The sequence below is a fragment of the Lepisma saccharinum genome, chromosome 5 (genome assembly GCF_977018435.1).
Source record: "Lepisma saccharinum chromosome 5, izLepSacc3.1, whole genome shotgun sequence".
Lineage (NCBI taxonomy): Eukaryota > Metazoa > Arthropoda > Insecta > Zygentoma > Lepismatidae > Lepisma > Lepisma saccharinum.
The window spans coordinates 78,855,739-78,880,135 of NC_139233.1; the positions used below are offsets into that span (position 1 = coordinate 78,855,739).

The window sequence follows — 24,397 nt, forward strand, 5'->3', positions numbered from 1 at the left end:
CGTATAGGGGGTGTGGGGGTAACGCCCCACGCTTTCTTGATCCGGTCGTGAGTGGGGGTGATGTGATCAACATCACGCCCCTGACCGCCTTTACCCCCCAGGGTTTCCCCCAGGTACCCATGATATTCGACGCTGGGTGGGCGCCGGGGCCGCTTCCATCGTTAGAAAAGTTCCCGGATTTGAACCGGCCGGGGATCGAACCCGGGACCTTTAGCATGGTAGTCAGACGCGTTACCGACTGAGCCACCGCGGCACAGTACTAAACCTAACCTAATCACGTGTTTTCTATTAGAAGCATACATGAGTAGGGGTGACCCTTTCTAAAGACGCCGACATGTCAACATCTCTTCCACGTACCTGGACTGCATTTTGATGACTAGCGAAGCTCTGGCGTCTGGACTCACAGCCAGTATAATCCTCTGTGGGGTTTGTGTTGTCCTTATATGTTCGCAATTGCCCCTTTATCCATCTGAACACCATTTATCCTCATCTTGGCGATTAGCCAAAAGTGGCAAAAAAAAATTATTCGAAGTAAATACATAAACTAAATCAATGAATCAAGCAAGCATACGTGTGTATGTAGGCAGGGCAGATTTGATGCTCTTAGCATCAACCTCAAAGTTGCTACAGTTGTCGCTATCTGTTCGTTTCCGATTGCTACAAAGTTCATGTTGTGTGCAAGGGCTGGCGTATATCCCCAGCTCCAAACAGGAAAAAAGAAATCAGCAAAGCACTCGAGCTTGCACAGCGTTGTTCAGCCAGACGTGGTGCTGGGACAGTTATTCCCTTGTACCGTGGCGTTCGGTTGGTGTTCGTGTGATAATCAGAGCGAGTAGTATAGCGGATTGCATTTGTCCTTTCGGGTGAAAGTCCAGGGGGAAATCTACTACTTGACGACCATCTTGGTGCGGAGAAAAATTGTCAGTCCCAGGTGCTGATTGTGTGCCTCTGTTCATAATGTACAGTTATGATACGGCGGTGCCATCTTTAGTTTACACCGTCAAACACTCTGTCCCTGTTGTTTGCGTGCGAATGTTCACACTTGGACAGGTATTTGTTTTTGAGTGTTTCCATTGTTCACCTAACCTACAAGAGTGTATTTTCAGAGGAGTAAAGTTTTTTTGCTGGCTGAATGTGTTCGAAAGGTCAAATGAGACACATGGGATTACTTCTGGAACAATTAAAAGTGTATGCAGTACTGGGTTAAGCAGAAGCGTACTGTTTTACTTGTAAAATTGAGTGCAAACAACAGTACACAGCAGCTATAGACTAGAAAAGGCAATGTGGAAATTATATTGCAATAACACAACTGGACAAGTGAGGCCCCTTAAGAAAAGAAAGGTCATAGTGTGCACATTATTTATTTGAGAAGAAACAGACTTTTACCAGGCTACACGTAGAACAGTTATGAACATTTTTATCTAGTTTGAACTTGTCTGTTAAAAAATTGAAATAAATCAAGTCTGCATGTGGACGCACTTGCCCCACCAGGTGGGGAAATTAGACCAGCCAGATACAGAAATTGAACAATAAAACTTGGCAAATAACTTTCACCAGACAAACGTTCTAAATCACTTAAATCATGTGTCCAGATTAATGGAATGTGCTGGACAGTCCTTCAGACAGCAAAATTAACTGGCAAAAGGAATGAGTGGGCATTCCCCAGAACGAAAAATTTAGCACGCATACTGCTCAATACACATGGAGCATTGTTGTTAAAATTAAACTATAACTGTAGTAAAGCAACAAAAATAACCTACCAGTGTCTAAGATTCTAGGTGGACGTTCTTACCCCACCCCACATGTTTTATTTACTTGAGGGTCTCCCCTATGGTGCAGTGATAGCGTCGTAGCCTTGTATTCAAGGGGTCCCGGGTTCGATTCCCGGTGGAGGCACACAGTGGTTCGGATTCCACTTTAAACTGTAGGTCCAGTCCCGATTAGCCTTACTGTGCATAAAGTGGACTTAAAACACCAAATGAATCAATCAATCAATCAATCAATTTATTTACTTGATGCCTGTATGCGAGTCTAATAATGCTACATTCACCGGATGCCAGTATGAGGTTCATAAAGATATATTTATGCAATAAATATATTACAAGTGTTAAAACGTATTGACAAAATGTAATGTAGACTTCTGTATACACCATAATCCTTATAAAGATAACACCGAAAATAAATATATACCTATAAAATAGTAATTTTCAAGTGACCTTACAACTTCTTCGCACACAGCCTTTCCAGCTTCCATGACACCAACTAGCTTCTCGCGGATTAATTTTCTATCATGGTCTACAATTTAGCTGGGATGGATGTACTTGCCCGACCTGTATCGCTTACCCCACCCTTCCCTACATGAAAGGGCGGAAAATATACAGTTTTTTGTGATAACGTTCAAATTATTCATAATCTGTTTTATGGAGTACCAATGAATGGCATTGAAACTTCATATTGTGTCAAGAAGGAACATGAGGTTTATTTATGCTTTTAATGGTGATTCGCAGTTATGTATCGATGGGTTTGGTTCGTTAGTTACTCAGACCCCTTTTACTACATCCCTGGTTGGGATGGATGCCCATTCTGTTCATTGAAGATTTAAAGTTTTAGACGTCGGATTGGGGTGGGATCTCTTAGAAAATGTATTGTTTTCAGTACAGTTCCAATATTCGCTCACCAGAATGTTCGGGCCATTATTTTACCTTGCTTCAGAATGGAAGGTGGGGAGGGACAAAGAACTAAGAAACCAATGAAGTATATTTTCTGTGGAATGCAGCACAGCCACTACCAAAAATAGTGCGGAAAAGCGCCTAGAAACTCTAGAAATGTGGCTATGGAGAAGAATAGAGAGTTTAGATCTGACTCAAAGTAGAAAATGTGCTGGAAAGAGTTGGCGAAAAAGAGCAATGCTGGAAGTGACCAAGGAAATAAATTGGCTGAGCCCTGGGGCACTAGGAGAAGTTGCTGTCTGCTACAAGATGCACTGGATGGAATGGTCCAGGGAAGAAGAAGATATCATGAATTAAATTAAGTACATCCTGCGCTGCTGTGGAGCAATAGAAAAGTCCTGGAAGTTGCACTGAAAAATCTGTTCAATGGACAGAGAACAACGAATGAATGAAAAATTGGCACTGTAAGCTTATTTTACAAGTACCTAGACAACAGCACAGGTGCTGTTTAATGATGATGTAGGCTATATATATGTATATTCTGCTGCATTATTGGAGTGAGCGTGTCCCTTTAAAAACGCCGGAGGCAATAGCGAAAGGAATCGAAAGTACTCAAGAGGAGGCATATTAAACTCTGAAGCAATGGCGTATATTCGATTTTATTTTTAGGGACTAAATGTATTTGAGGTGGGGTTCTAAGGGACGGGCGTAAGGAAATACCACGCCCTCGTAAAATTAACATAGGCGTGCGCAAGGGGGGGGGGGCAAAAGAGGGCAGTTGCCTCCTAATACTCTCGCTCAGAACTGTACTTAGAGGAATCTTATCACCGATATTAAACAATATTATGCTCTTTAAAAAATAAGTATTTTCCAGCCGACGGAAGTTCCAAACAACTACGAAAGAGATTAATTATTTCCTGTAATTGAACTATCAAACTTTGTTCTCAAGCAAATTTCTTCATATTAACACTCCTACTCATTATATTCGTTAGTTGTGTTACCTCTGTGGGTTTTCAGAATAAATTGGAAAGCAGTAGCGGCGATTGTCTGCCAAAACTGGGGGGGGGGGGGGGCAGGACATGTTTAATTTTTCTTGGTAGGCTCAGCCTAGCATTAAGAGACCATAGTGCGAAGGCAAGAAGTTGGGGGACGATCGACCTCTCCACGACCCGCTAATGGTCGTCACTGTTGGGAATGAATAAATTTTGTGTAGTTTTTTAATCTGCTGTACGAAATCATGTTTATGTGCAAATTAGTCTCTGAACCACAGAGAGGTGAAATAGGGTTCTAAGAACGTTAGTGCCACGGAAGTTTGAATTCTTTAATACAGCGATTTTTGGCGAGTCTGGATACACTCTATATACGCACTTGTTTATACCCATCAATACAATAAAACTGATGTGAAATTATTTTCTTTCTCTGATTGAACTTTCATCAAGGCTTTGCCCCCCTATACAGAGGGTCTGCGCACGCCTATGAAAATTAATGCCACATGAAATTATAGATTTCACCAGTGCCGGATCTACAAATCTTGCTCCATCCTCCCGCAAATTATTGCCAAAGGCCCTCTCTACCTACCTAGCTTCACACACACACACATTATATATATATATATATATATATATAGTGTGTGTGTGTGTGTGTGTGTAATTATAAAATTTTCATCCAGGTGAGGTCGTTTTTTTGGCACTCCTACTGTCCACACTGTCACCCCCCTGTCTCAACTTTGTACACTGATCCCACTACTTTCCACCTTCGGCCAAATAGACTTGTTTTTTCAATCCCTTAAGATCAAAGAACGTGTATATTGTGATATCAAAATAACAGTAATCTCTTAATTTAAATTGCTACATGATTTTGCAATATACATTTGTCATTGAGAAGTAACTTCAATTTATTTCTCTCTACACAAATCCAATTCTTTATAAGACAAATATCCACATTTATGTAATCAGAAATAAGTATTTGGCTCTACTAAATCGGGATGCCTCGGTCTGGCGCCGTCGCAGGCGGTGCTCAGGCAATCGCTTGGGTCGCCTGGCCCTTAGCCTCCCACCTCCCACACACGGGTGCACGTATTGTTTTGAACGTTGGTTATGCATTGCCATAAATATGTAACACTGCAAATTTCAGCCACATCAATGCAGTATGAAGTAGCACACACATGTTTACAGGTACATGTAAGAAATACTAATCCTGATTATATAAAACCGTGGCATATACAGGGTGTTTCGTAAGTTCGTTTACAACGCTTGGGAGGTGATTGTACGAGTGAAAATAAGGTGGAAAGTTCATGTAACGAAATTCCGGAAACTGCTTTGTTGCAAAGTTATTGACGTTTGAAAACGTGGGAGCTGGCATCGACGAAAATTGGCACAAAGTGGGGGGGGGGGGGTTAAAGGCGGTCGGAGCGTGGTGATGATCACACCTGCAAGATATCCCGACATCGAAAATATGTGGGGTCCTACCCCCACATACCCTAAATGTGCCTTCGTGGCAAGGTGCCATGCACAGGGAACTTTACCTTTACCTGTATATATTGTATTCGTTTCGGAACCCCTGAGTAACTACGTTTATTTTTTACATACGTGAATTCTCTACTATGTCAATGGCTGAGGGCCCCCTAAAGGCTTACTTGTCTCCGGGCTCCCTCGCACTGCCGGGTTTTGCGGCTTGTAGATCCGGCACTGGATTCGCACATACACGATCATTTCGGTCACAGTAAATAGCATTAATTATTTTAACAACTTAATACAGAATCATCGCCGGAATTTTAAATTGAATTGCTGTTTTTGAGGGAAAAGCGCTCTTTTCAGGAAAAAATCCTGCAAACTTAGTCACCGGCCATAAAATTGGGACACCAAGATCCTGAAATACGCGTTTCCGTGCATACGTTATGTGCGTTGCCTAACTCTACGGCGATAAGTAGATTTTAATAGCAAATTTTCAATTGCAACTTCTACCTCCGCCGTGGAGTTAGGCAACACACACAACGCCTTGCAGGGAAGGAGTATTTCAGGATCTAGGTGTCCTATTTTTATTGCCGGTGAGTGTACATGCTACTCGCTGTAATTTAAAAATATTATGATAATAATGGATTTGTGTTTCAATACATTTCCAATGCAAACTTTTAATAATAAAAAAAACTCTGCCAGGGCTCGAACCCGATCTGTGGCAGAAAAAGGCTGTTCGAGTCCTGGTGGAAACTTCATATTTCGCTAAACTTTCTAAACTCGTTTCTCTGGCGTATGCCAAAAGGATAGAAACCTTATTATTTTTTTAAGGAATATTTCCAGCCCTAAATTAAATATGTAGTTAGTTGCCTTTCAGAAATAGATTTTAACGATTGCTTTCTTCCGTTCCAGGGTCTAGATGCTAGCAGAGAGGTCCATGCCATCAAGAAGGGCCTGCTGTGGCAGCACAGGGACAGGCTGTTCTCGCGGTGGAAGGAGCGCTACTTCATCCTCACCCGGGACTACCTCCATTGCTTCAAGAAGACGTCAGGCAAGATCTCGGACATGGGCCAATTTATATTCAAAGTGAGTCGAAACAACTTGCTGTGCATATTGATAATTAAGGGCAAGGTTGGATGAGTTAGTGGAAAAAAAGTAACTCGTTACGGATACCGCTTGGGAGAGACTGGGACACATTTGAACACTGCTGATTTTGTTTTATTTCATAGTAGAATTTATTTAATCAAGATTGCTTCTGAGTAGAAAAATAAATAGTGTCTTCTACTATTACATGTAAACATATTTTTCACACAAAAATCAGTTACTTTGCAAGTTAATTTCGTTATACAAAACATAGGCAAAATGTTGGGACATTTGAACAGATATGGGTCTTGTGTTTAATCTTACTAGAAACAAAAGGTTTAAAATGTTATACGTTTGGATGATCTTCTTAGCTTTCAAAATGCTGTAATCGAAATCAAAGCATTGCAGTGCTTGAGTGCGGGCTCCGCCCCTCCGTCCTACCAAAGGGCTTTAGTAATTTCATATTCCGGAGTTTGCAAGTGTCGATTTAATATTCCTCTTCGTAAATAAATATAAATAGTTTGTGTTTTTATTTAATCCAGATCCTGAATAGTTATGTTTTTCCAGGATTGTCTGTCATCCATTTGTTTTGTGCCACACTCAGCTTTCACTTAAAGGTCCCATCATCCAACATCTAGTTGTTTAGCATCTAGTGCAACGAGGGGGAAATGTTTCTAGAACTATTCCATTTCTTTTTGCAAACAGGATCAAGAGTACAATTGCTCTCGTGGGTATGCATTAGTAAAGTAATTCTGTCCTCTTTGCTTCCCTAGCATGTTCCTTAACATGTTCAAGAACTTTTGTAAACCAAGCTCCTGTCATCCATGAACTACGTACGTGGACTGTAGGAAAGGTCCCAGGCTACCTGTAGGCGCACAAAATATCAATCTGTCATGAAGCCTTGCGCTGGGAAACACTAAAACTGTTGGTATGGAATGACAGTTGCATTTACAATCATGCAAACCGTTATCAAAGTTCCTCCTACTGTAGGCTGCCTGCTCTACATGCCGAGCACCAACGACAACTTTTGGCGTCTACAAAACTGTCGAAGCATCTGTTTCGTCAAGGTTTAAAATTCTGTACACAGTAAAGTTCCCGGATTGAAAAGCTCTGTCATAATTCTCGAAATACTCCCATGACATTTGTTGATAGCAATATCTCTCAAGAGATTTGTATTTTCAGTCACCCCTGTCGCAATGAGAGGTCTGGATGTCCCTTCCTAAAAACGCAGTCGTGTGCGAATTGTTGTTTCGCTTCTTTGTGAACATTCGAATCATATTTAGCCTGAATATAAGGATTGCATAGTTAAAATCGTGCAAAATGCTTCACCTAATATTTTTTTTATGATGAACTTATGGAAAACTTTGATCACTGTTCAACTGTGCTCCAACAGTGCAATTCAAATCTGCCCCATAGGACCAAGACAGTCAAACCCACGCTTCACAGGGAAGAGCTAACATATATAAGTCTCACGATAATATCACACAAACCTATGCATAAGCAATAATACAAATCTAAAATCAAACTCTCCTCTTGAACTTCTGCTGGTTGTTACCTTCTTACAACTTTTCACGAGAAGAATTACTTTCCGAGGAGTTATACAGACTTTCTCACTCTGAATGTTTCAAGACATGCGCAAATGTGACATTTCATACTTTTATGTTCACGTAGTGTGTGTAGGAGTCACTCAGGATGATGAAGGGCCTTTCATTTGCCCAGACTGGGATGAGGAATCCATGGTCTTCTGGTGACAAATTATGACACGTCACTTCCTTGTTTATTGGTTTGTAAACTGTTATTTCTTTGTGTAATCTCATTATGTAAATGAACGTAACGCATATCAATATACAGGTAATGGACAAAATAATATGAACACCTTGGTTTGCAAAGGCCTATATACGCCGTCGTGGAAAAGGAACAACACTCAGCAGAGATTTCAACCATCTAGTGGCGAAGAAAGCAAACATATCAGTCTATCAGAAGCTGGTGTGAGAGTTGCATGCGAGCAGTCAGCTATCCGTCAATTGCAGGTATGTCCGACCTTTCAGACTTCAAAAGAGGCATGATCATAGGAGCCCGCCTGGCTGGAGCATCTGTGACAAAAACAGCTACACTTGTTGGTGTAGCACGGAGCACAGTGTCAACTGTTCTGACAGCCTACAGACAACGTGGAAAGACAACGTCTGCAAAGGAGAATAGTGGACGAAAAACAAAGTTATCCAACAGGGATCGACGTGTGTTGAAGCGAATAGTGACTCGAAAGCACAAGACAACACTGTCCCAGATAACCGCAGAGATGAACAATCACCTCCAGGACCCTGTATCAATGAAAACCATTCAAAGGGAGCTGCATTCTGTGAACATTCATGGCAGAGTTGCCATCCCCAAACCGTTGGTGACTTCACGTAATGCAGTGACACGAAGAAGGTGGTGCAATGGGAACATGTGATATGGTCAGACGAATCGTCTTTCACATTATTTCAGACCACAGGACGTGTTTATGTGTGGAGAACTCCTGCTGAAGCATTAGATATTGACTGCTTAGTGCCTACCGTGAAACATGGTGGGGGGGGGGGGGGTCTGTGATGGTTTGGGGGGTTATATCTTGGAATGGTGTTGGCCCACTTGTCGTCCTGCGTGGGAGAATCAACGCAGAGAAGTACTGCACCATCCTGGGTGACCACCTCCATCCCATGGTTCAGACTTTGTTTCCCGATGCATGCCCCATCTTCCAAGATGATAACGCCCCTATTCACACTGCTAGGTGCGTTGATGCATGGTTTGATGAGCACAGTGATGAGGTAGAACATCTCATCTGGTGTCCACAGTCCCCCGATCTTAACATCATTGAGCCTTTGTGGGGTATTTTGGAGGCCAAAGTGCGTAATCGGTTTCCACCTCCAATGACACTTTCGGAACTTGAGACTGTTTTGTGCGAGGAGTGGCTACGTATTCCAGTTCACACTGTACAGGACCTTTATTTGTCTATCCCACGTAGGATACAAGCCGTCATTCAGCAAAGGGTAGTGTTGCTCACGGGACGGGACATGTCTCGTCTCGAAAACGAGACGGGACAAGCCTTTTGAAATTCGAGACGGGACGAGACGGAATGCCTTTCTCGTCTCGTTTTGAGACGAGACACGAGACGGGACGGGACGGCTTTTGAAAAGTCTCGTCTCGTCTCGAATGTTTCGAAAAAATAAAAGCAAAATTTTTAATCAGTTGCAAATACTTGTTTGCTTGGAATAAAGTATTTAAATTAGAAACGTTGATAAGCGTGTATTAAGTCAAAATAAGAAGACTATTCTAGAGAGAGGCATGAATGAATACCTAAACTTATTTCCTCTTCTCTTTCGAAACACAGCGTTACTCCCCATTTTTTTTTTAAAAAAATATTCCAGGTTAATAACTTTATGTTACGATAGTACTCCAGATACTAATACAATTCTGAATAACATCAAGTAAAAGGGCAGGTAGAGAAGGTGGAAGGAGGGGGCAAAAGATCGTGGAATGTCTGCGTTTATCTTGTAAAAATAGTCTCAGCTCTATAGGTTGGAAAGATAAACGGACCGACGGATATGGTTTATTTTTATTATTTAATTTTTACATCAAAGGGTGTACAGAAGTGATTGTTATTAGAAAGTAGGAAAAGCATTGTAGGAAACATGGCAGTACAAATTGATAAGGAGTTGTTGGGAAAGTTATTAAGATATTAGCAAGACTAAGAGAAGGAGATAATTAGGGACAAATAATCTTGCATTATCCCACTCCGAACAGCTGAGAGCTAAAGAGGAGGAGAAAATACGGGAAATATGGAAAGAAGTAATTTGGTGATTTAGTGTTTACAGGGAACCACGACAAGATTTTACCACATGATTATTTGCACGGGTTGCGAAATTATTAGAATGTTATGGAAATTTCGGATGTCTTTGTTGAGAAAATTCTTGTTGTTTCCCTCAGGCATTCTGCAGGTGGTTGGATTCGATTTTTTTACGTCCGTTTGAAGATTATTTCCAATGGTTTTTTTATTTCTTTATTTCATATTTAAGGAGAATACTATTCCTTGAATTGTAATAACGAAATACTGAGGCTGACATAGAATAGATTTCAAATGAAGGAAGTGCATTAAGTTCTGTATAATCATCGTAGAAGGAAACTTTTTTCTATGAGGGGATTCCCCGATGGTACATTGGTAGCATCGTCGCCTTGTAATCAAGGGGTCCCGGGTTCGATACCCGGTGAAGGCACATTGTGATTTGAATCCCACTTTAAACTGTGGGTCCAGTCCCGATTAGCCTTTCTGTAAATCAGATGAAGTAATGTTGTAACTGTTCTTTTTTCTTCTGTAAATTTAGCCTTCAAGTTTATGAGCAAAATACATGTAGTATCTACTGTCTACATTTTCCTCGTTATTAAACACATTTCACAAAGTAGTTTTATCGAACTTCAGAGGGAAGCTGACAGCAATGTCAGGGTGGTGGGAGCTTGTTTACGACCAGGGTGTATTCCGAGACTACTTTTCGCCGTTCCCCACTGACAAAGGTTTCGCTTTGAACAAAGGACACCGTTGCTTCAGGGGCAAACACCAAACATAGGGCGAGGTTGACCTGCAGTAGCGGGTACGTGCCATAAATCCAGGCCTAAAGGAATGAAAGTTGATGCAAGGGAGGGGCAATAAAAATTCTGTAATTTGGTTTGATTGCTGACAGGAAGTTTTGCAGGAAAAGCTGAAAAGGAAAACGGCAGACTTTGAATGAAAGAGGGACAGGGAACACAAGTTCTTTGTATTATTCGCCGACACACAAGCTTCCATTTCGAAGGTGAGGCTATCAGCAGCGAAGTTATTACAGGGTTGGAAGCAGTGACGACGCCAGAGGGGGCAGGGGGACGCCCCATGTCAGACACTTCCCCCCCACCCGGGCTCCCCAACTGAAGATAATTAAATATCGAATAATAAGAGAGTTCATTTATAAGAGTATGACGATTTTCACCTTTTCAAAGTGGTGTATTCTGCATGATATCACTTTCCTGCTTATAATACCAACTTGATTAACAAATATTAATTTGCTTTGTCCAAGATTCGAGCGCCGACCTGGGCATAGGTGATTTCTCATTCATTTATGTCCTGTAATAGCCGAGATTAACCTAAGTTTTAACCAGTCTTAAGAACTGGGAAAAAGTGTTGAATGTGGATGATTTTAAAACATCACGAATATTTTGAGGACCACAAGACATCATCTGTAGTACGGGCAAATTATTCTAATCGTGGTCATTAGTGACAACGCTAATTAGTAAAATACATTCAAAGTTGATTCAAGATTTGGTTGGTTGGTTGATTTGGCGTTTGAAGTCCACTTTATGCACAGTAAGGCTAATCGGGACTGGCCTCATAGTTTAAAGTGCCTCCACTGGGTATCGAACCCAGGACCAAAGGTGATCGAAGAAAACCCGACACTGCATGTCAGTTGTTGTGGATTCATCGCGGTTTCTTACTATTCAGGGACTTGAATTTCGAGATGATGAGTCTGAGGAAACCTTAACAAAGGGGATTTCTTCGATACTCTTGAAGCTAATGAGGGGATATTATTTGGAAATGTATTGAACGTGAACCTTAAAATGTAAATTACACTTAAAATTCGATTCAAAACATATCGCGGGCAGGTAAAAGAACGCTTTTTAGGATTTGCCACTCTTCAATCATTAGATGCAGGTTCGCTCTTTCTCCTACATATCAAAATCGAAGAACTTCTTCCCATGAACTCCATATGTGCCTGTAATTGGGTAGCACAGACATACGTTGGAGTGGTAGAGTAAGAGTAAGTATTGCCAGGGTCATAATATTTCTTGAATTACGAGATAACTGTAACCTTTGTCTGATTTTTTATCCTGTGATAACATTTCCCTGAAAGGTGAAACACAAATTTTGCCCAAAACTCTTCAGCGTTACGAAGATGGTTGTCCTCAAAATCTTTGAAAAGGCTTGCTCGAAACAGGATGCTGGATGCAAACTGCCTCATTTGGCTGTTCTTGCCATTGAGAAGAAATGTCAAGTCCTGGACGTACCAAAGGTGCGCAATGTGTTCTCCAAAGCACATAGAGCAGAATTCTCCTACAGGAGAATTGCACTTCACTAAGTGCCTCACATTGTTTCTAATACTTAAGAAGATTCATTTCTTCCAACGTCACGTTTATTTTCCAAGAAAATTAAACTCTTAGAAGCATTATTTTCATCATTTATATTATCTTATAACTTAAATATGTATATCAGTAGTTTCATCTCAAGAAAGACGATGAATTATAAAATTATGAATGTCTTTCAATACTGAAATAAGCCACTAGAGACAACGCAACTTACCAATAAAAAATAATTAATGTCTTTATTAAAACTAATCATGTGGAGATAAACTTGTAATCAAGAAGTAAATTTAGGCAGTAAACGTCCACTCTAAATAAAATACACACACAAAACACCATACATGAATATAATAATAATTATAATAAAAATAATTATTATTATTATAATTATTATTATATAAGTATATATGTATGTAGTGTTTTCGGGCGTTTTAATGTGACTGCCCCCTTACAATATTTTGTTGCCAGCCTTCCCTTACCCCAGTCACATTTCCCTGGCGCCGTCACTGGTTGGAAGTAAATTTATTAGGACGAGGAAAGTAACATTAGCTGTTGACAGTGTTGCACCAAAGGACATGATATGTGCTACTGTTTGTATAAATGATAGGAAATTTAAGCAAAAATTTATAATTGTTGTGACTTGAGAGTTGGTTCCTTCATTTGATCTTAGGAAGAGGTTTTTCTGAGACAGAGTGGGATTATTTTACACATACATGGGAAAGGGTGGTTGTTTAAAGATAGAGACGTATTTTGCACATTTTTTAAAAGTTCAGATAAAACGAGAATTTAGTTTTACTGTTATGAAAAAAATAACGCAGTACGGGGAAATAATATCTTCACATTTTTCGCACCTGGTGGGATGCAACACAAGAGTATTCCAGGAAGTCTATGAACGAAGATGAAGAAGGATATGTGAAATTTGACTTACCTGCGGGTGAATTAGTTTATTCTAATATTCTTAAGGTTGATATTGTTTTTTTTTTGTTTTTTTTTTAAGTCCACTTGATTCGCAAATAGGCTAAATCGCGATCCGACCTACAGTTTAAAGTGCGATCCGATCCACTTTGTGCCTCCATTGAGTATCGACGCGACGACCCTTCATTACAAGACCTCGAAGTTATTACTACGCCATCGGTGAGGCACCCAATTTACACAAATATGTTGATTCCAATAACACGTTATATGCATAATCTGATAATGAAGCACTTTGGGTGCATCTAAACATATTTTTTTTCAACTATAGCATGTCTAAAAGAATCATTGAAGTTGGGGTTTTAATAACTTCAGGAGGCACGGCTCTGTAAACGTGCGATATAAAATTAATGCAGGTTTGCCTTCCATACGTGGTGGTTTTGTCACGTTTCTACACTGTTGCAGGAAAGGCTTCTTGCATCCTCCTGGGGCCTTGCTCTAGCTAAACAAAAAATATATCTGTTTAGCATAATCGAGGGTTACATATTCCTGCCGAACTTACTAGAAAACAAGGATTCTATTGGAATCATACTGCTTTGAATGACAGTATCAATGAAGTTTTATGTACGCTACTACTTATAATAATGAGCATAAAATATTAATCAGGAACTTTATTTTTCGTCAACTGGATGTAACATCTTTTTTTGTTATTCAGCAAATATTCAATTCATCACCTTTTTTGACATTAATTTTCTTGCCAGGACAGCTGTTTTTATGCAGATTTTGACGATCTTAACTACACGTAAGCTAGATATTAGCTAATATTTGTGCTGTTATATTACTATTCTTCTACCATCTTTGTAACATGTCATGCAATAACAATTGATTAATTTACATATTCAAGTGAATAGACCTATGAATTATATTAATGCATTAATTTAAACATTTGCTTAATTGTAGTCGTTAATATTATTATTATCATTTTTTCTGAAACACTTGGCTCAGACACCCTCCCCCGACATATATTTCTAGATGCGTGCCTGCCGAAGGATAAATTAGATCAAGCGGTGGTGGTACCGGGCTTAGAGGCTAAAGGGAAAACAAAGAAGTATGTGCGTCATAAGCGGAGCATAAGAAACAGCACAATATCACAAAGAAACACTTGTTGAAACTTATGTCATAGAAGATGTTTAACAATATTAAGAACAATAAATGCTTTCTATTTGTAATATACTAAATATTGAAATTTTAAATAGTCTTTTGTGTTCGTACTACACATTTAAAAACTTTTTTGTTGCTCTCCAGCGCCAAGCTTAGAATTTAAAGAAACAATGTACATTTTCATAGTGCACGGAAGTTCGACATTCAGAAAGAAAGAAGGTCTATTGGAAAACATTTCAAGACTTCCAAAAGGTATAGCAGTAATGAAAAAGAGCACTCACTTATACCGTGTTTGTTACAACCTGTCCGGCTTCCCGCGGTAGCTGATTGCTGGCTTTTCTAGCATAAACCAAGCGGTATTGCTGCTGAAGACCGCCTGAACTCCGTGCTGGGGAAAGCCAAACTCAGGCAGCAAATTAAAATACGCAACGTGGCAACAACGTCTACGTAAGCTCCTCTCTTCTGGCTTCCATTCGCTCCTCGCTGCCCAGCAGACGACTTTTTTCTCGTTTCTCATTGGCACCAAAACTGTCGAGCGATCGCTAGCGCGGGAAACGGGACAGGTTCTAACAAACTCGGTATAAATGTACGATGGATAGACAGTTGTATGAAGCGAGAAAAACCACAAGGTAGATTTCATAAGATACCTAGCAATCAGTAACCAACAAACTGCATTTTTAATATTAATGTCCTCATGATTAACGAACCTTATTTATTCTCACCACGCAATGGGTAAAATATTTGGAGCTTTATCCCACTTTCCGGAAAAATATTTCGTGTTTCTGCTACTTTTGACTTTTGTTAGCATGATATCCCGGATCACTTTTACGAGACGAGACGAGACAAAACGAGACGAGACGAGACAAAACGAGACGGGACGAGACGAGACAGAACCCTTCGAGACGGGACACGAGACGGGACAAACGCATATTTTCGAGACGAGACGGGACGGGACAGACCAAAGTCTCGTCTCGTCTCGTGGGCAACACTAGCCAAGGGGAAACCCAACCCCATACTAATACAAGTTTTCTGCAATTGCATCGGTGTTAATATTATTTTGTCCATTACCTGTACTTATCTACCTATAAAAATGACATTGTTATTATTGACCCATGTTATTATTTGGAACAGACTCGTATTTTAAGTAAACGTCAAGTAATGTTCCCTCTTTTGAATCTTGCATTAGTTTTACCTTTCTGACTTTGTACACTATTAGAAACAATCGCGAACCTTAGGTAGGCCATATTGGGTTCAGGTACCTTAATTCACTGTTGATATATGGTAAAAAAAAAAAAAAGGTAAAGTGCTCCCCTGTGCATAGCACAACGCCATGAAGGCGTATAGGGGGTGTGGGGGTAACGCCCCACACTTTCTTGATCCGGTCGTGAGTGGGGATGATGTGATCAGCATCACGCCCCTGACCGCCTTTACCCTCCAGGGTTTCCCTCAGGTACCCATGTTATTCGACGCTGGGTGGGCGCCGGGGCCGCTTCCATCGTTAGAAAAGTTCCCGGATTTGAACCGGCCAGGGATCGAACCCGGGACCTTTAGACGCGTTACCGACTGAGCCACCGCGGCCACATATGGTTAATCAATAGATTAGAGAGAGTCTTTCGTGAACTTTGGCAGGCAGTCATCAAAACTGATGGGCAAATTAGTTTTATTTTTACGAACAGCGTGGCCTTACTTGTGGAGTACTAGAATTTTCCTAATCTTTATATGCAGTACATATTAAATACATATTTCTTCCTTTCCAGATAAAATTGGTAGACGTGGATAGGGTAGACTGGATTAACAAGAAGAGGGACAGCACTGTCGTTTTGGAACTGGGTCGAGATGGCCGTGTCCTTTTGAAAGCAAGAGACGGCTTAGAAGACTGGTTTGAACTATTAGAGGTATGTGCATTAAATTTTATTATCTTTGTTTGAAGACTTATAGTCTTAGTGTCCCTGTGAAAGGTTTTATTAACATGTGAATAAGGCAAACTCGTAAAGAACACTACCCTTGAAATATGAAAGTTACTAGCTAATGTTTTGATTGCTGCTTGCAGATAATTTATTTGTACTGCTTTAACAAACGTTGTAGGAAGTAAAAGCAATATCAGCACATGATTTTTTATTCCTTTTAACAATTTATGAACTTCATGTTGTTTCAATTTGCAATTCTTTTAGCACCCTTTAATAGTTTTGTGCATCAGTAACGACAATCTGTCTGGCCATCTGGAATTTAAAAAATAATATTTGGTTGTACACACTACCTATCAGAAACTAACATATTTACCTATCTAACAGCTTGGGTGGACAACAGGCTAATAAATACACAATTATAGGTCTCTACTAGTTATAAGTTATATAAAAATGACGCCCCTCCAGGGTGAGTTGTTGGTTGGTTGTTCATATTTTAGGAAAATGGCATGTTGAGACATGGTATAAAATAGGTCCTGTTATTTTATACCACATTTCTGCCACATTTGGCTAATCGCAATGATGGGGATGAATGGTGACAAAATGAGATGGATGAAGGGATGATCATTTCATACAGAAGATTGTTCTGGCTGCAAGACCGGGAAAGAGAGCTTCGGTGAATATTGATATTTGGATGAATTCGTAAAAAGTCATCCCTCACATCCCCAACAAATATAGTGAATCCACATTTAAACTAACTAACTAACTAACTCTCTAGCCTTCTTAAACCCGAAGGTTCATGGCTGCAGCAACACAGGCCTTCCATCTTTCCCTATCTTGAGCAATATCTATATACTCTTTTCCATCGCTACAGATTTCCTTTAGGTCCATCTCAACGTTGTCCCTCCATCTTCGTCTTGGCCTTCCTACAGGTCTCTTACCATCAGGTTTCCCAACAAGAATCTTGTAAACTCCTCTTTCCTCTCCCATTCGTGCCACATGGCCTGCCCACCTAAGTCTTCTTGATTTAATTATTCTAATAACATCTGGACATGAATACAAATTATGTAGTTCTAAATTATGTAACCTTCTCCACTCACCTGTCTCCTCGTACAAAGATTTTCCTAAGGATCTTATTTTTAAATACTCTCAATTTATGTTCCTCTGTCAATTTATGTTCCTCTTTCAATGTAAGGGACCAAGTTTCACATCCATATAATACTACAGGCAAAATTACTGTTTTGTATATTTTAACTTTTAGTTTCTTAGATATTAAACGAGAAGACAAAAGTTTATGAAGAGAAAAGTAACATGCATTTCCTGAATTAAGCTTACTTTTTATTTCCTCTTTAACATAATTTTCATTTGTTAATATTACTCCTAAATATTTGAATTTGGAAACTGGTTCAAACGAGTTGTTATCAATAATTAGATTTTGATTATTACCTAACACTTGGTTTCGGCCTGTAAGCATATATTTAGTTTTCTCTTTGTTAACTTCCAAACCTATCTCTTTAGCAGTTTTGAAAAAGATTTTAGCATTATTCACTGTATTCACATCATCCCCCAGTAAGTCTACATCATCTGCATATGCTAACAACTAGGGATGTGACGAAGCTGAAAATTTACCGATGCCGATGTACTCACCCATAATTTTTGGAACCGATGCCGATATTTAACCGATTCCGATACATAAGATTATTAAACAGAAATGGGATGTTATTTTCAGCATGACAAAAATAAATTTGCTATGTACATTTCTATTGCATATCATATGTATATACATATATATTCTCAAGAGATGCAAATGTACATGTGCATCTACAAAATGTTATGTGAACCTTTAAGAAGGACATGGATTCTCAAGAGATTAAACATTAGTACACAAGCAGTTCTTTGAAATGCAAAATGAATTCCTGTTTTGCCAGATTCAACTTCAGAAACACGAGATTTGCAAGCACTTCAGGAAGTAACCTACTTCTTCTCTTATCTCAAATCTGTTCAGCAACACTGAACACTCAATCACTGAATACTGATGCAGCAGGTATGCCCAAGTATTTTCTCAGCACTTGCTTCAGGTTTGAAAATTCATTTTTGAATTTCCAATACAACAGCAGATCCTGGTTCAGCAATGTACTGTTTTATTTCCGATTTATAGTTAGGATCCTCTGAATGAGTTTGCAATAATTTTATTACAAAAACTCTACAATAATGACGAATCATAACCAAATTTTCAATAAATCTTACAAAACTAGAATATGAAACTTATTAGAAGGTAAAAACTCTAGCATAATCTGTACCGGTTTAAATATCGGATTTTTGCCGATTCCGATACCGATGCCCATGTGTCAATTTCGGCCGATTTTCATACATCTGTAATCGGCTTCGGCACATCCCTACTAACAACTGAGTCACACCATTTAATTTTAGTCCTTCTTTAGTTTCTTTTACCTTACTTACAGCATATTCTAAAGCAAAATTAAAGAGCAATGGAGATAATGCATCTCCTTGTTTTAACCCATCATGAATTGTAAATTTGTCAGACATATTAATACCCACACGAATTTTACTTTCTGTTTCACTGGTGCATATTTTTATCATACTAACAAGCTTCTTAGGTATTCCAAACTCGACTAATATATTATATAATTTATCTCTTTTGACCGAATCATATGCTTTTTTGAAATCAATGAATAGCTGATGGACATTTTGATTATATTCTCACTTTTTATCAAGTGTCTGTCTTATGTGAAAAATCATCACAAATACATCTATCCTTTTTTCGAATAATTATTATAATGAGGCTTTCAAGTAATATAAAACGTTTTCCATGCATTTAGTTAAAATCTTGTCGACAGATGACATAATTTTCATTTTAAATATTTATTTTAACAAATAATATTGTGATTAAAACCTCTGCTGCAGTTAAATTTACTAAATAAGAAAATAATAAAACTAACTGGATTTTCAGCCACAGTTTTTGAGTAGTTTGAATTATTCTTACATTTTTACCATTTGTTAGTGTAGATATATCCTTTAAATATCAGCTTGCGAGAAGTGCGTGGAACTGTTTGTTGACCGAAGTTATCTTTTTGGAGGGCAAGGAATAGGTGGTGGAGAGACGCCATTATTTTTTTTTGCTTAATCAGGGAAATAACATGTTTCTTCTCAGCTGCAGTCTCGTGTGAAACGTGTCTTTTCTATTTTTCCATGAAAGTTTTACAAAGAACGTGAAGTAACATTTGGGACTGGGTAAGCTTTCCATATGTAGTTTTAAAAACTGATATAATTTGCATAAATTTGCACTTCGAGCAATGGTTGAATAAAATGTTTTAAGAATTCAACTACCAAAAAATCTAAACGTATTTGCGGATTGTTTTATCATTTCCGAAATCATGTAGTAGAATGTGCAAGAGTTCAATTAAGTTATTTATATATATAAATAAAGTAAAGTGCTCCCCTGTGCTTTGCACCACGCCATGAAGGTGTATAGGGGGTGTAAAGTTAGGGCCCCACACTTTCTAGATCTGGGCCGAAGATGGGAGTCATGTGATTATAACCACGCCCCTGGCCACCTTTATCCCCCCAGAGTTTCCTCCAGGTAACCATACCCACTTTGTACGACGCTGGGTGGGCGCCGGAGCCGCTTGAATTGGTGGGGAAAATCTCTGTTCTCCCCCGCCGGGATCGAACCCAGGTCTCTCGCCTAACGACCGAGATACCGCGTGTCTGTCTGTCTCTGTCTCTGTCTCTGTCTCTCTCTCTCTCTCTCTCTCTCTCTATCTCTCTCTATCTCTCTCTATCTCTCTCTATCTCTCTCTATCTCTCTCTATCTCTCTCTCTCTCTCTCTCTCTCTCTCTCTCTCTCTCTGTGTGTGTGTGTGTGACATTATATATATATACACACACACACACACACACTACATGGATACAGTTTCTTTCGAAGAGCACCGTGGTGATATTCGAAAGGAATCCTGACTAGGCAATGATAAAAAAAAAATCATGTTCTTGTTTCTTCGTTGTTTTCTTGTGAACTTGTTTTGTCTTTTTTCTCCTGATGGCATACTTGCGTGGGCAGCATCTCTGTGTCGCAGTCTCGTCTCGAATAGTCTTCTGAATGAGGACGGATATCTCGGTCTCGTCTCGAGTTCCAAACTGTTGCCTCGTTCTCGGTCTCGTGTAGAATCTCTCAGTTGTCCGTTTATCATAAGGACGTACGGAACAGTTTCCGCTAGGCTCTTTCCTCCGATTCAGCGTTACCAGCTTAGTTCTTTTGGACCCAGATCTGGCTCTTCCGTGCACTCGTTTGACTGTGAACTGAAGCGCCCCAGTATGATGCCATCACTGGCTCCGGCTCACATAGACCAACTTTTACCGCAAGTATATGAAATTTTGCACGTGACGTCATATTATTATATTGGCTGCGTCGCCCCACCCCGTCTTACCTCCCCCAGCTACTTTTTTATAGCCCCGTGGAGATGACACAATATTGTTTCCGATGGCGCCAGTCGTCGCCTTGTAATCAAGGGGTCACGGGTTTGATACCCAATGGAGGCACACAGTGGTTCGGATCCCACTTTAAACTGTAGGTCCAGTTCCAATTAGCCTTACTGTGCGTAAAGTGGACTTAAAACAACAAATCAATCGGACATAATATTGTTATCCCGAAATCCTTTATTTTCGATTTCATATGGCCATCGGTGGATTATTGAGATGGGTGATGCCGGCGGAAAAATAAGAAGAAATTGTCATTACTTTAAAGTTAATGATAATAAAAGCGCCCCCACCCCTTTGACATTTAAAATTACGGCACGAGACGCTTTATCCAGCCTTCGTAAATCTAGCTCCTTGAAAGTCAGTTTTAACTCCATTTAAGTTGAAATTTAGCTCTTTTACGCGCATCAGGTTTGGCAACACTGCCAGGATGGCTGTAGAAGGCAAAGAGAATTGCATTGTGCTTATGGGAGTATTATTTGATTTGTTCTCTTGGGAATATCAAACTTCCGATGGCATAGAAAAGGTATCAACGGGATCACGACAGATTGATGATGATTTTGAGCAGCGGAAAAGTCGAAACTTCCATTTGATTTGCTGCAAGTTGAAGTTGTTGAGTTTTATTTCTCCATAAGAAATACATGGGCTTCTGAAAATACTCGCTCATCATATTTTTCAAGTATCTTGTCTAGCTTAATAATCGACATAAAAAACAGCTTCCACTTGCAACATGCCGAGAAATTCATACTCTTCCATATGTTTGAGTAGGTTCAACAACAAAGGAGCCTTCATGATGGAGATTTGTAAAGGCTTCAGCGAAAGATGCTGTCGGGAATATATTTCAGTCTGTCCTGTCTCTTCCTTACAGTCATCTGCCTCGTTCTCGGTCTCGTCTAGACAAGCCTCGAAGAATGTTATCTCGTTCTCGTTTCGATTTTTAATCTGTGTTCTCAGTCTCAATCATTGTTGTTAAAGGTCCAGGAATTCAATTCCGGTCCAGGAGAGAAAATCAGCAAGCATAAATAGTTTCTGGACCGTAAAGGAACCTTGTATCCGTAAAGTATTTCATTTTCGTCCAGGAACCTTTTTTTCCGGATCAATATAAATTTGGTCCAGGAATCTTTTTTCAATTAAACAATACGCAACTTGTACCGAATATAAATTGTGCGAGAAAAAAGGTTCCGGTCTCCTCAGTACAGTGCCTTCATAATAATTTCAAGGTTGAAAGAAAAGTGAATTACGTATTTCTTAACATCTCTCTGGCTGTTTTGCATTTACAGCTTGGGAACGAGTAGTCATAACTAGGGCCCGGAACTTTATGTCCTATAAAACTGTAAAATATGTATGCAATTATGTCTCAAAAATTGAAAAATATGTCAGAAAAAGGTAGAAATATTCCCAGTAAATCCAAATATGCACAACAGTACTTTCGAATTTCTCATAATACGGGATTCAGTATCTTCCAGGTAAGATCGACTAGGGTGGGGTGGAGTAGTAAATGAAGCCAGAATCCTGCACAACAATGAGATAACATTTTCCCTCAATAATGTGCGCATGGCTATTAATTGTCGGCGGGAAAAAAAAAGGTGGTATTATTGTTCTATTTTGCAGTTGGTAAGAAAATACTGCATCTGCTTTTAAATTCTTCGTTCTTAATTTCATTATCCTGGCATCGATAACACTGGTCAACAGCCAAAATGCGACATGAGTGATATATACAATTTCTAGTCAATATTGGTCTCCTAAATACGAAACTGTAGTTAAAAATCGCAATTGACTAATTATAATTGAGTTACAGGGCATTGTTGATTTGGAGAAGTTCCCTATATATATGGTATTGCATAGCTGTAAGAAGTAAATGTTGAGTTTTTCTTTTCTTATCCTATTTTTTTATTTGTTGCAAGGAAAGGGGGAACTGTTCAAGACCAGCCACAAAACCTCTTTATTCATTGTTTTGTGATGTGTTAATTTGTGCAGACGTGATTCTGGCTTTATAAAACTAGGTTGAGTGTGTGCATTTATCGAAGATCGTGTTTGCGTATTACGTGGTCCCTTTCTGGTAAGGTTGACATTTAATTAAATTGCTGAGTAATGTTAAAAAATGCCACGTAAATGCATTATCAATGCTAACAATGTCTGTTATGTTTATGGTCATATTGTGTTTTCTGGACAGCGGAGAAATATTACCCCTGCTGTAAGAACAGCCTACAATCTATATTTCGGTAAATACTGCAAATTCGGAGATGATAAGACTTGGGCTCCACATTTCCGTTGTAAGACCTGCTACACGAATCTGCTGGACTGGACGAATCACAGAAGACCATTCATACCATTTGCTATTCCCATGATTTAGCTGGAGCCCACTAATCATACAGACGATTGTTTATTTTTTTGTATGGTCCCATCAATACAACGTATGTCCAATACTAAAAAGAAGACAATTGTATTTCCAAATATTCGTTCTGCTTCTCCTCCTGTGGCACATAGTAATGAACTACCTGTTCCAATACCCCCTGAATCTTATTCCGTAGACTCACAAGACGAACCGTACGATCCACAACCTTCCACATCTACAGATCCGGACGTTGTAGGTGATGTTAAATTTACAGAACAGCACAAGCTTAGCCAAGGCAGAGCTATTAGCCTCCAGAGTTCAACAATGGAATTTTCTGGCTAGTAATGTGAAGGTGTAATTTTATCGTGACGGTCAAAAAATGTTGGAAGAATACTTTTCTACCGAAGGAGATCTGATATACTGCAGTGATATTAATGGTTTATTGGGGGCTATGTGCATTAAGCACATCTGCGAAGAGTGGCGGTTGTTCACAGATGCATCGGTATAAAGTCTAAAAGCTGTACTGTTTCATAACAGCAATCAATTGACGTCAATCCTTATTGGTTATTCTGTGTAAAAGAAAGAATCGTATGATAGCCTAAAATTCCTCCTTCAATCAATTAAATACAACAACTAGGTACATACCTCTGGAAAATATGTGCAGATTTGAAAGTCATTGCTATTTTAACTGAACTCCAACAAGGCTATACCAAATATTGCTGTTTCCTCTGCGAATGGAATAGCAGAGACAAAGCTTCTCATTTTATTAAAAAGGATTGGCCATTAAGTCAAAGTATGGAAACTGGAAATATGAATGTACATAATGAACCTCTCGTTGAATCTGAAAATATTATACTTCCTGCACTTCATAAAAAGTTTGGACTGATCAAAAACTTTGTCAAAAAGTTCGATCGAAACTCTTTGGTATTCAAATATCTACTTAACAAATTTCCAAAAATCAGTGAACAGAAGATCAAGGAAGGAATTTTTGTGGGCCCTCAAATTCGTCAACTTCAGCAGGACGAGATCTTCGAACACCTGCTAAGTGATGTTGAGAAAGGTGCATGGAGTTCTTTCGGAGAAGTGTCCAACAATTTTTTGGGAAACAAACATGCTGAAGACTATGAAAAACTTGTAAATAATTTGGTTTCATCGTATCAAAAAATGGGTTGCACCGTTGCAATATGTTCCTTAAATTGCATTTTCTACTCTCATCTCAATTTCTTCCCGAAAAGTTGTGGGGAGGTAAGT

The 24,397-nt window shown here is 39.3% G+C and overlaps 1 protein-coding gene across 2 annotated transcripts in view; it reads left to right on the forward strand.

The window, feature by feature from the left end:
- LOC145988409 (uncharacterized) overlaps nucleotides 1-24,397 on the forward strand; it is a 219,286-nt gene that overhangs the window by 142,533 nt on the left and 52,356 nt on the right. For both annotated transcript variants that reach the window (XM_083123291.1, XM_083123292.1), the window contains exons 2-3: nucleotides 6,035-6,208; nucleotides 16,171-16,308. In XM_083123291.1, coding sequence (XP_082979417.1) covers nucleotides 6,035-6,208; nucleotides 16,171-16,308 — 312 coding nt within the window. The remainder of the gene's footprint in view (nucleotides 1-6,034; nucleotides 6,209-16,170; nucleotides 16,309-24,397) is intronic.